The 13,726-nt window shown below is 37.4% G+C and overlaps 1 protein-coding gene across 7 annotated transcripts in view; it reads left to right on the top strand.

Annotated features, from left to right (window-relative positions):
* Positions 1 to 1,249: 1,249 nt before the first annotated feature.
* larp7 (La ribonucleoprotein 7, transcriptional regulator) overlaps positions 1,250 to 13,726 on the top strand; it is a 33,569-nt gene continuing 21,092 nt past the window's right edge. For 6 of the 7 annotated variants that reach the window (XR_013785514.1, XR_013785515.1, XM_079441575.1 and 3 more), the window contains exons 1-7: positions 1,250 to 1,490; positions 1,588 to 1,802; positions 1,885 to 1,985; positions 2,082 to 2,165; positions 2,258 to 2,422; positions 2,701 to 2,803; positions 4,142 to 4,465. Coding sequence is in view for 5 of the 7 variants with exons in the window: in XM_079441575.1 (XP_079297701.1) it covers positions 1,598 to 1,802; positions 1,885 to 1,985; positions 2,082 to 2,165; positions 2,258 to 2,422; positions 2,701 to 2,803; positions 4,142 to 4,465 (982 nt within the window). In the remaining 2 variants the exon portion in view is untranslated. The remainder of the gene's footprint in view (positions 1,491 to 1,587; positions 1,803 to 1,884; positions 1,986 to 2,081; positions 2,166 to 2,257; positions 2,423 to 2,700; positions 2,804 to 4,141; positions 4,466 to 13,726) is intronic. The other variant, XM_079441579.1, reaches the window with a different exon arrangement.

Here is a 13,726-nt window from a genome sequence, read left to right on the forward strand (position 1 = left end):
TTTATTATTAATGCCGAGGCAAGGATAGAAGTACAGAAAATAACAGCATTATATACAAAAAGGTGACATTACATGCAAAGCACCATTTCTAGATGTATGTAACTATTAAATAATCCAAAACCAAGTTAACAGTGTTAACAAAATAAGTCAAAAAAGATTAAATAAATTGAATAAATTAACTGTCTTAAGAGCTTTAAGATTCTTGGAAGCTGAAATAGCTTGGATATACTGTTAAACCTCTTTTTTAAAAACAATAAATAAAGGATTTTGATGAGTGAACTTACTGCGGTGAATATGAAACTTTGCAAGAAGTAATAATAGGTTAATTATAAAATATTCATTAATTTTATCTTTTTGTATATTAAAGAAGCCAAACAGTACATCCTTGAAAAGCAAAGAGAAACCCTGGAGCACATTGCGATTGATAACATTAGAGAATTCAATCCAAAATAGCTGCGTGTGAGGACAATCCCAAAAGACATGCATATCAGTTTCATTAGGGTCACCACAAAAAGCACAGCTTGTATCTATATCTGATTTGAACCTTTTCAAAAACACTTTAGTTGGGTAAAATCTGTGTAACAATTTGAATGAGATGTCTCTAACCTTGTTAGTTATGATGTATCTTGAAGACAGAGTCCATACTTTTTTCCAGTCAATATGATTAACAACATTCTTCCAGTAAGACACCACATATGGAGTCGTTACAAGCTCCTTTTGAAAAAGGGATCTAATCTTATAGTTACGTGATGAAGGATGTGACAAAAAGCATAGTTTTCCTACTGGGATTTCAAATGGGTCTAAAGAAATAGGTAAAGTACTGGGTGATCTAACAGAGTCCCTTAAAAGTATGACAACTCCTTTAGGAATAGCATCCATGACAATGGAGAATTCTTTGGGAGTTACTGGGAAGTCAAATTTACACAAAAATTCTTCGTAACTTAAAATAAGGCCTTCTGAGTTAAATAACTGAGAAACTGTGAAAATGTTTTTCTTAAACCAATTACTGAAAAACAAAGATTTTCTCTTATAAACAATGTCTTGATTGTTCCAAATGAAGTATCGGTGTGGGGAGAAATTGTGCTTAAAGATTAATGACCATGCAAGTAATGACCGTTTATGAAATTTAGATAAATTGTAACTCTCTCCGTGTTCGCTTGACTTTTGTCGAGCCCGGCGCCTCACAGCTTTCTGAAATACCCACAGTTCCATTCGTTTGCGATGTCTCAAGACACGCCCACAACTCCGCTCACTTGGAACAGCATCGACGTCATTTTTGTGCGACACGAAGTAGGAACTTTGCGCGTATGAGTTGATTTTGTGCTACTGTCGAACATACATCAAAGGTTCAACACTTTAGATTTTTGTGTCGCCGTCTTCTCTCTGTGTTCAAGTAAAACATTTTCTTAGTCGTTATCAATGGCTGTGTCTATGGTAGTGTAAAGCGATTATTTTTTATTTAAGTTAATTTAGAAAGCGACAAGTTAAAGGTAAGTTAAGAATGTGTAGCCGTTAGTCATTAGCTCGACATAATTGGTTCTGTACAGGTTATGGACTTACAGATATCTTATGACTTTTAACCAACAGCCATAGCAATATGATAGACACAGAGAAGATTTCTTCAGGGGGCGATGCCGCCTGTTCAAACCAGAGTGAGAAGAAAGAGAACGAAAAAAAGAAGAGATCTCGGGTAAAACAGCTGCTGGCTGAAGTGAAGAAGCAGGTGGAATTCTGGTTTGGTGACGTGAATCTTCACAAGGACAGATACATGAAGAATATCATCGAACAATCACGAGATGGATGTAAATATCAGTGATATGTTCATATCTCACGATGCACATTAACACATATGATGCACTTAACTTTTTAGTTGTTTCTTTGCAGATGTTGACATATACGTGCTGACGTCATTCAACCGAATGAAAAAATTGACGACAGATGTCAAGTTGATAGCCAGGGCTCTTAAAAATTCAGCAATAGTGGAGGTATGGTTTGTATGATTTTAATTTTTTTTTCCTTTATCAGCGAGGGTTTAGTTCCAATTTATGTACTGATAATGTTAATTGTTATGTTGTTTTAAGGTAAATCTTCAGGGAACACATGTACGACGAAAGGATCCACTTGGTGAAAGTCCAAAAGATGTGGATAACCGCACAGTTTATGTGGTAATTGAGTGCACATTCATTTCACATTATTTTCACTTTTTTGTTGTCTGTATGATTTCAGTGTATACCCTGTTAAATTTGTTGTGTTTCAGGAGTTGTTGCCAAAGTCAGTGACTCATGTTTGGCTGGAGCGAGTGTTTAGCAAATGTGGAAATGTAGTTTATGTTAGTATCCCCAGGTACAGGTCCACAGGACACCCTAAAGGGTTTGCATTTGTGGAATTTGAGACAGAGGAACAAGCACAGAAAGCTATTGAGGTAACTTGTGTGCTCTATAATTGTATTATATTGTTAGTATTCCTAAAGCATCGGAATATTGTAGGCCTAATAGCTTAACAAATTAATATGACTTTAATACTCAGCAAGTAGGAAATATGGTTTTGGCACACTCATAGGATCCTGTAAACATGTATTGTTGGGATTAGTAGAAACAGAATAAGTTGTAATAATACAGTATGCAGTAACACAATACAGTCCAAATGCAAGTTGGAGAAAAATGTACGCTAAAGCATGGTGTGTTTTACTTGAAATGACAGATGCTGAACAATCCTCCAGAAGATGCTCCAAGGAAGCCAGGCATCTTCCCTAAGACTTGTAAGAAAAAGACTATCCCTTTTGAAGCTATCCAGGACACACAAGGTAACATATTGATACGTACTGTGAAAAGGCTGCTTGTATATATTACAGTATAACATTTAAATGTGGGGTATGTAATCTTTCAAAAATGCTTTAGAAAACTGAGTCGCTTTCCAGCGCTGGAGAGAACTCAAGGAGCGGAAGGTTGCTTTGGTTCTTCTCGATAGGTTAGTAACACCGTGTCTACACCAGATGCGGCACTGCAACAGTTAAAGTCTGCCTACGCTGGATGCGCTAAAACGCCTGTTGAAAATAATTTGAAATTTGTGTGCGCACATTATAAATAGAACGCGGCAGCAGTTTACTGTTCGGTGATTTGTCGTGTCGAACCACACAGCATCACTGATTATAATGACTTCTATGGTATTTTATTTCGTGGTCTGTCTAAATACTCGATTCTGATTGGCTGGCAGGTGTTGATTAAATTTGTTTAACTGCACAGGTAGTTCCAGGTCAGTTTAATCGCCGTTCCATATTAATGCGCTGCTTTAATTGATGCACACTAACCAACACACGTCACTCGCTCGCACACACACACACGGAGAGAGAAAGAAAGAAAAAAAGAGAGAGGTCGGAGATTGCAGATTGTGCTGCACACACACATAAACTTGTTGTCAACGCTTCCCCATGATTTTTATTACTAAAATAAAAGATAGATACTAGATCGCTACATTATATTCCCCAGTAACGATTTGATAAAATCGCTGTTTTTTTAAGTAATTGTTTGTAGAGAGAGATGCGCAGACGCAGCAAGCAGGTACACACAACTGTAATCTCTCTCTCTCAATCGACAATTAAATTGAAATACATGCTATAATTCATTCAAATAAATGAAGCCTTACAGCACTATTTCATCTCTTGTGTCTGATTTGAAACTGGCAGAATGCTAGTTCTAACGAGCTGTAACTGACGAAAATAACCGTAATTTTTACCCTTCTGGTCAAATATTGCGCTGCAAAGAGCAATACAAGTTTTAACTTGCCTATAACTTGGCAAATGACCATGGAATAAGCGGGATAATCAACAGATAGCCGTTGATTATCCCTTACTTGGTGCGCCGCTCGCGTCAGGTGTAGACATGGTGTAACATTGGTTCTGCTTTGTTTCACATCGTTGCCTGGGTTGCATAGGCCACATATATGTGGGCCAGAGCTATCAAAATAGGGGTGAGACCATTTTGGGGTAGGGGCATGTTTGTTTTGGTGATTTCAAATATCAACATTGGCTTCTAGAAATCGCTTACCCCACTTTTAAACTGAAGATTTGTGTTGCCAGTTTGTGTTTTTCTGTCATCACATTCTGAATGATCCAGATATAAGCAACTCATGTTTTTATTTTAAGGTTATGAGGAGGATGGCAAGAAAAAGAAGAAAAAAAGGTCTCGAAATGATCTCAAAAACAGTGCTTGTGAGGAAATGACTGTAAATGAGATGGACAGAGAAGGAATGTTAGGGACTGCAGTTACCAATGAGCCAAAGAAACAATCATCAGATGAATCTAAAATGGAAAACTCTTCAATTCTGATCAGCAGCGCAAGCAAGAATGTTGAGAAGAAAAGAAGAATATCCCACAGTTCTGAGGCATTAGTTGGAGAAGTCCAAGATGAGATGCCATCCAAAATAAGAAAAGTAGAAGAGGAGGAATACGAGGAGAGTGAGATGAAAGGTAGATTTTTAGTTTTTTTAAAGGTTTTGGTTTTTCTGAGAGAATTTGCTGACGTACAGTGCTGTTGCGCTAAGGGCTCCCCCAGTTGGAATCCTGACTCGAGGACCTTTCCCAATCCCGTCCCCAAATCTCTCTCCCACTTTGCTTCCTGTCAGTTCTGATCTGTCTTATTGTATTAAAGACGAAAATGCCAAAAGTAAATCTTTAAAAAAATAATAATCATTTTAAGGTGCACTCAGTGCTTATTTTTGTAATTTAAAAAGATATTCAGAAGTATATTCATACTTCTGGAAAAGTCCAGTCATATCAGTAATTTTATTTTAAATGGAGTGGGTCACCTCATGGGGGCTGCCATGGTGATATTGCCCCGCGATAGTCACATCGCAGGATGTAGTATTAATTTTGGCATGCATTTTTGATTTAGTTTTAATCTATAGCTTGAGACAAAATGCTTAATAGTCTTTTGAGTCACAATCATTTGTGTCTTTCGTAGTTTTAGTCGATGAAAAGTCATTGCATTTTTGTCAACTGTTAGTGTAACAGACGTAGGCAAGTAAGTGCTGGTGCGTGTACAAACTAGTGTTGTCACGATACTGGAATTTCTAACTTCGATACGATACCTTGAAAAATATCGATATTCGATACCATTTTCGATACCACGGTGAAAAAAACTGCCACAATATTAAGGGGGTAATTTTTTTAATTTAAAGATAAATGTAACAAGTCGAGAACATGCGGTATATTTTACATGAACAGAACAAAAAAATGTCTTGAGGTACTGCATTTGTTGATTTATTTATTAATCTTTTATTAATCTTAGTTAAATGTTAATTGAAACTAACGTTTACTAATACATGTACTAATTAAAATCCAAAGTTCTATTTTTTGATATTCTCATTTGCTTCATAACCAAAATATTTCCAGATATAGGGCCTTATGAAATCAGTTTTATTTTTCCCCAAATTCCGTTTTATTTTGTTCTACATTCAATTTTTTCCATTTTAATTTTTCTGGATTCCGTTTTTTTCCGTTTGAATTTTTCTGGACTCTTTTTTTTTTTTTTTTAATGGTCAAATTAAATGCTATTAATCTAAAAACATGTCTAATTCATTAAAATCATGAAAATTATACAATTTAACATTTAATTTATTAAAAGTGTAACAAAAATGACACTTAAATGAAATGTTTTATTTTTTTCTCACCTTATGTTTTATTGTTACCAAATTCTGTGTTTTAGCATGTCTATTAGGCTATTTGAATGCATACAAACAATTTTTATTTATTCTTACAGTAGCCTTATGAAATGTGTTTTCCCCCTCAGAAATTCTGTGTTGTGTATTTAAATTTGACTGGATATCAGATGAAGGCATAAAACAATTTTAATTATTTTATATTTGAATTAATGAAAATTAAACATTTAAATTTTTGGCAAATGAAGGGGATTTACTATTAAAATTAAAATATTTTGTGATTATTTCTTTAAAAAAATTAACAGTAGTAGTAAGTAGTAGTATTATGTACATTCTACTAAATAATAGTAATATAGCTTATTTCTGGCACACGGTCTTTAATAGGCTAAGTTAAACCAAACTTTTATTTTGATGGGTTGCCGTGAATACTTTTAAAGTTCTGTGTGTGTATGATATGATGCTAGTTTTACTCAAATTAAATGGTAAAATGCTCGTAAAGTGCCTTTCAGATCAGTTCTGGAGATATTGTTGATGTATTTATGTCCTCATTGAGACGGCAGACGCTGAAATCACCGCGAGCGCCACATAAACACAACCGCACGTGCAGCACATTCACACAGAGACGCGCAGAACATGCAGGATTCATATTTAAATCCACTTTTGCAGCTTAATATTTACAGATACTAGTCCATATCGCGATTTGATTTAAGTGTAATGACCTACTTTTGATTAATTCATCCAAACTTTGACAAATTCCGTGACATTCCGTGTTAAACTGTAAATTCCGTGTTTATGACTGGATTCCGTGCGCGTTCTCTGCATCGCGGAGATCATAGATCCCTACAGATAGCGCTCCTGCTGTGTTCTTTAACAACCAGAGCAGTCATCTTTCTATTCACTTCACTTTTGCTATTTAACCAGAGCGAAGGAGACGAGTGCGGTCACGTGTGGTGCTTGTGCACGCGCCTTTGGAGAGAAGTGAAAGTGACAGCTCGGCTAGTATCGGTGTATCGATACTTCGGGAAATTAATATTGGTACCGTTCAGATATTTCAGTATCGATATTTATCGAAATATCGATATTTTTGACAACACTAGTGTAAACCTCACTCCCCTGATCTCAAAAAGAGGCGCTCTGGCGACTGACGCTAGAGGCCGTGGCCTTAAGCCTCCTTGTTAGAGCGCCCGCACCGGAGACCGCGGTTTGAATCCCGCTCGAGCGGGTGGAGTACAACCAGTTACATTAGTCATTACTTTTAGTCAAACTGCAGTTACTAACATTTTATTTTGGTAGTTATTTTATAACCAAATCAATTAAGCTTATGAGAAATTTGAATCAATGATTCATTTTTTGGTAGAGATACTAATTAAACAGATGTTTTTTTTTTACTTAACAAGTATACGCTTATTTAACATCTTTTGTTGGTTAACATTGATGACACAGATAATTAGGAATGCTGTCCATTTAAGACAGAAGGTATGCATGTAATACTGACACACATTCAGTTTTCACCCACCTGTTTATGCTCACTTAAGCCATAACCGACTGTATTTACGTGAGATACTTTGACTCTACACGATAGACATGTGGACTCCTGTGTGTGTATTTGATCACTGAGAGCTGATCGCGCTCTGTATTACCCCTTTTCCACCAAGGCAGTTCCAGTGCTGGTTTGGAGCCAGAGCCTAGTTTCAAACCGGTTCTTTGTTTTTCAACACCCAAAGCACCAGCTCCGAACTAGGAAAAGCGGTTCGTAAATAGCACCAAAACATTGCTGGGCTAGAAGGAAGAACCGCTTGCATCAGGGGCTGGGGGCGAGGTTACTGTGACCAACAAGACGAACAGAAACTTTGAACCGCCATATTAGAAATAGCAGCTAAACGCGAACACGTTTGATTCGGCGTGTTTGGATGCCGATGTAGGCTGGCAAAGCCATGAACATCAATAGCAACGCAACGTCCGCCATTGTTGATAGTTTGTTTAGGCTTGTTTGGGATGGATCGGCGCTGCGCAGACCAGTCGGTGCGAGGCATCGGGGTGCTGCGGGAGCGACTGGAAAGCAGACTGCTCTTTATGCTTTTGGATCGCTCTCTTGCCGTGCTTTAGTGTGTTGTGTGCCGATCGATCAGTCTGCGTGGTGCTGATGCACCTCGAACAAGCCTGTTGTGCCGCGCTAGTGAACCGAAACATGAAACGTATTGTAACGTAAGACCTGGCTCTGTATTGGCTCTTTAGCCTGTGGAAAAGCAACCGGTTCTTTAAAGGCTCGCCAGTCAAACCAACTACGAACCGGCTATAGCACTGGCTCTGAACTAGCACCTGGTTCCAGCTGGTGGAACGGGGGTATATGAGAACAGAAGAAGTGGAGCTTGCACGCGAGAGAGCGCTTCTGTCAGCGCGATTCTGCCTGTCGCGCCTTCACTAACTTTAAGTTAATTGACAACGAATTGGGACTCCCAGGAAAAACGGGACGTCTGTTCACCCAGTCCCTAACCCTTCGGGTGCTGAGGCCATTGTTTCAGATCGCTAGTTTGCGTTTTGGTAGCCTATCCGTCCACTGCGGCTGTCATACTCAGACTAGATATGCAAACGCCCCTTATCCAATGACAGAGACGCACATTTTGAAAGACAAGACAGTATTTTGAATGTCTGGTAGTCCTCAAATAACATTTTAGTCCCGTCTCGTGGCATAAATTTCTTCATACTTTAAAATTTTTTTTTTTATCATCAGATATTAGTTTTGGCTCGTCAACGTCTCGTCTTAGTCACAGAAAAAAGGTTCATACAGCAAAACATGTCTCCGTGTGGACGGGGCTTTACTCACCCTCAAGCCATCCTCAGTGTATATGACTTTTTCTTTCAGACGAATACAATTGGAGTTAAAAAATGTCCTGGCTCTTCCAAGCTTTATGATGGCAGTGAATGGGTGTTGATATTCAATAGTCCAATGAATAGAAGTCCATCCATCATCCATCTAGATGGCTCCAGGGGTTTAATAAAGGCCTCCTGAAATTAATCAGTGCATTTTTATAAGAACATATTTATATAATTATTAGGGCCGGGACTCGATTAAAAAAATTAATCTAATTAATTAGAGGCTTTGTAATTAATTAATCACATTTTAATCGCATATAAATATTTCACCTGAGAACAGTGAGAAGTAAGTTTTTTTATATGGATTTTTAAATTTCCCATCCACAGGGCCAACCAAAGCGGTCTCATCAGCTTCTTTGTCCATGTTCACTGTGCTTTGTTTTTGGCTGTTTCTCAATATGCGTTCTTCAGCGATCTTGCGTCCTTGTGTTCTCGTTCTACGTCATCATTAACTGTCGAAGTTCAGTTCCAATTCTCAAGAACGCAAGTACAGAGAATGCATGAAAGTGCCCGGATATGTTCTTGAAACTGAGGATGCATCGAGTGCAGACTTGAGAGAATCGAGCCGTTAGAAATCCCAGAAAACGCTGTGGGTGGCCGGTGTACGGAAGCCTGTTAGCTTTAAAGTCGCTCTCACAAATACTTAACGGCTCTTCAAGTTGAAAGTAAACATTTATCGTTTTGTTTTGGTTAATTTTAATAAAGTTATAAGACCCGGAGAAAGTCTGCATTTTTATTGGCATATTAAAATGAATCTTAACAGTAAAACATATAACGCTGTAAAATAAAACACAATACAATTATATGAAAGTAATATCTATAATAGTATGAAATGTTTTAATAAGTTATGACATTTTGTAATATTGTTTGTTCATTGGCCGTTTATTATGCTGAGACTATGCGGTCAGTTAAGCAGGAACGCAGTACATCTCAATTCTCATAAGTGTGTGTTCTGTGTTCTCGTGTCCTTCCGAGTTCGTTCTTCCAAGGAAGCTTGGCAAGCCCGGTCTCCACGAGAACGCAAGTCCGTTCTTTGCGTTCTTGGAATTGAGAAACAGCCTTTGGCTGTATCCGAAATCGCCCCCTATACCCTCAAATAGTGCACTATTTGAGGGGACAGCCATTTTAAGTGGTGTTCGAAACCATAGTGGATGTTCTCGAGTGCACTCATCCAATCCCACAATGCACCGCAAAAACGAGTGTTTTCAAGTGAACTATATGAGTGGACTAATGTAGGGAATAGTGAATGAGGGTATAGGGGGCGATTTCGGATACAGCTTTTGTCTGAACGCTAGTTGGTGCTCCAGTATAATTGGTCCGCCGAAACTCATCCAGTGAGAAACGTTCCGCGGTGCAAAAATAAGTGCGATTTAAAATGCGTTAAAAAAATTTAACGCGTTATTTTTGTGTAATTAATTAATCTAAATTAACGCGTTAAAGTCCCGGCCCTAATAATTATATATACATATTTATATACTTAACTTTATAAACAGTTAGTTTCTGCTAACTGTCGTATGTGCGTTCACTATCACATAGTTATAAAGTTGCATATATACATATATTTATATATTTAAACATAGAAGCAAACTCCTCACCTTTTGGTCAAAACTCACCTTTTTGAGATCACAATAGGTCATCTATGAGATTTGTGTAGATCCAATGAGAAAATGTTTTTGGTGGTGGTGGGGGGGGGGGGGGGGTCTTTTTTACAGTACCATTAGTACCAATTCATATCTGTACCCACTTTTAGTCAACACTGTAAGAAGTAATTTAAGTGTACTTAATTGAATTGTGCAAACGCAAGAGAATTTTTTAATTAAAGTAATCTTAACTTAATTGAATTAAGTGTAATTTAAGTTTTATTTACTAATATATTAAAAGCATTTCTTTCTTGTCCTATTTACTTTTAGTTAACTTAATTGAATCTGTGATCTGAGAAACACTGAGAATAGCAATACCTAGTTAAAAAAACACACAGCTCTCCATTCAAATTTCAAAACATTTATTTTTCAAAATGCAGAAAAATAATGTAAATCAATATGGTAATTTGTAATAGTTGTTCATTAACAATGTTTGAATCAGAAAAAAATCCCAAATGTTAAGAGTTATACATTTACATTGTCATTTAGAAGACTATTTACAGATTTTTTTTATCCAAAGTCACTTTCAAATGAGGACAATAGAAGCAATCAAAATCAACAAAAGAGCATTTGAGAAGAATATTCACTGAGCACATAAAAACAATAAAAAGAATACACACTCAATATACTTTAACTTACATAGTAACAAAAACATTTTCTCATACTGTCTAACTCCTTTGACATGTATTGCAATGTCAGCTTGTGTCATCAAGTAAGTTTTCTGAGTGTGTTCCGCACTGTCGGCTGAAGTTGGTCCTTGTCTGCTTTTCCGGCCTATTTGACATTGGTGTCGGAGCTTGTCAGTCAGTCGGGCCATCTGATCATTCTGATTGGCAGTTCAGCTGGTGAACCAGTCCACGAGAAGAAAAAAAAAAACTTTTTAGGCTGGCGCAGAACGGACGTGCTACTTGGCTGCCGGGTGTCGAGCTTGGTGTGTCAGGGCAAATTTGGACCCAGACGCTGCCGACCCTGCAGTCTGCTTTCCTCACCACTAGTTCATCGGCGTCGGCTTGGTGTGTTCCAGTAGAATCCATTCAGCTTTGTCTGTCATGTTTGTTTGAACAGATTCAACAAAGACTTCCTGCTCTTCAACTGTATGCACTTTTTTTCTTTGCAACATCATCTTTGCAACTCTTCACAAAATGCTTATTTTTCCCACAGCTATTGCAGGTTTTTCCATAAGCAGGACAAGATCTTGGTATGCGGGTTTTCACTCTATGCTGTCTTTGTTTTGTTGGTTGTTTTGTGTGTTGCGCCTCTCTTTTTACTGCATGCAATGCAGCATAATCTTTATGCAGTTCCTTGGCTTGTGCACAAGTTGTTTCAACAGCTTTCTCTAGTGTCAAAGCTAGTTCACATAACAGCCATTCCCTGAGACCATTACCGGGAATCCCACAGACTGTTGTCTCTCACCAGTGAATCTCTTAAATCTCTGAAGTCACAAGTCTTACTCAGTGTGTGCAGTTCAGCAAGGTATTGGTCAGAAAATACAGAGTTCCGTTTTCTGTCTGCCGTGCTGCTGAGAGGTTCATCATTCGCTTTTAATCTAAAACCGCGAGTGCAGCACGTTAGTATTCGTTAGCCGGTTAGCTTGTTATTCACATTTCCATTCGTGTTTCTATTTGCGTCAATTACGATTTTCTTTTTTCTCACTCCGTTTAATTTTTCTCTCACTCCGTTTTTCACAAGTTCATCAAACAACAGTGGTAAGTGAATCTTTCATCAATCACGGTGAGTAATGGCTGCTTCTTCTGCTATTGTTGTTTGCACCACTTGCCACATCTACAGTTTATCTCTCTCTGTTGGCGACGAGGGATTCACATGTGATAAATTCAGTGAAATATTTAGGCTGATAGAGAAGATTTGTCTAGAACTAGTATAACCACTTGTCCACTACTGAGGCATGTAGTTATATGAAAAATCAGGAGGGGCCCATCACCTACCAATATAGCACTGCTCAGTGTATCTCAGTGTATAAGAGGTGCTTCATGGTTCCTACGGGGTTTGGAAAAGTATGGAATTTGATTTAAGTGTTTTCCAGGTCTGAAAAAGTGTGGAAAAAAAGAAAGCAGAGTATGGAGAAATACGAGTGTTTCCAGACTTTTGCCCCTATTTAGTTTTTTAATAATAGAAAATTAAGAATTTTATTAAAATAAGTTTATCGTACAAGAAGTGAGGTTTCATGGCAGCTTTTTAGTGATTCTTTAGTGATCGTCAAATGAATGAATGAATTAATTCATTGTGCACTTTTTCATTATGCAGACTGCAGGTTATAAGCATTTTGGGTTTAGCACCATATTACATAGCCTCAAGGATCTTTGCAAAAATAAAAAATAGGGCCTTTGCAAAAAAATAAGCATATAGGACAATGCACACTGAGCCACCTGTTGTGCCATCAGCCCATTTCACACTAATTCAGTGTTGTGCCATCAGCCCATTTCACATTTTTGTGCATTAAAGTGACCTAAGGCCTTGAAATATGGCATATTGCCCCAATGAAAGACTAATCTTAAATACTTTTTTTTACAGTCTTTTTTATAGACGCTTGAACTTGGCAAATTTTATACCATCAACCCATTTCGTGTCATAGTTTCTCCACCAACCACATAGGATGTGTTAAGTTGGACAATAGGCCTTGATCTTAGGGGTACTACCATAAAGAAAAGCAAACTTTTGACCATGCTATTGTTTTATTCATAGTAAGATGGCAGTGATGCACAAAGGAAATATAGGTTATATAAAACTAGAAATTGTAATGCGTAAGCATGCAAAACATTCCCCTGCACACGTGAATAGTTTCTTGAGGGCACAAAAAAAGATTCTTGTGTGCATGTAAAAGTCTGTATTTTTTTTTAGGGACTCCTATTTTTTTGTGTGTTATTTCAAGAAAATCAATGAAAAAAAACCCTGAGAAAATAAAAAAATATTTACAGATGACTTAACTATATTCCAAATATAAAGCTGAAAATAATGCTCCATGAGCCATTTATGTTAAATATGGTCTGAAAATCTATAGAGAGGTTTCGAAATTTGAGTCTGGAAAATTATGGAATTTTGAAATGGAAAATGTGTAGGAACCCTGTTGCTTCCAGAAGTCATCCCCTTTTGGCTATTATTAATTTGTCATTGTCATTAGGATATGTCTCCAAAACCTTAAAATTGACTGTTATCAAGCCTCTCATTAAAAAACCACAACTTGATCCCAAAGATCTAGTTAATTACAGAACCATCTCAAATCTCCCTTTTCTGTCAAAGATACTAGAAAAGGTAGTATCCTCACAATTATATTCCTTCTTAGAGAAAAATGGTATCTGAGGATTTCCAGTCAGGATTTAGACCATTTCATAGTACTGAGACTGCTCTCATTAGAGTTACAAATCTTTTGATTGTGGTTGTATCTATCTATTAGTACTACTGGATCTTAGCACTGCGTTCGGCATCATCGACCACAACATAGACTAGAAAACTTTGTTGGCATTAGTGCATTAGCATGGTTCAAATCATACTTATCTGACCACCATCAATTCATAGCAGTGAATGAAGAGGTATCATATCGA

This window comes from Barbus barbus (assembly GCF_936440315.1).
Source record: "Barbus barbus genome assembly, chromosome: 2".
In the NCBI taxonomy this organism is placed as follows: Eukaryota; Metazoa; Chordata; class Actinopteri; order Cypriniformes; family Cyprinidae; genus Barbus; species Barbus barbus.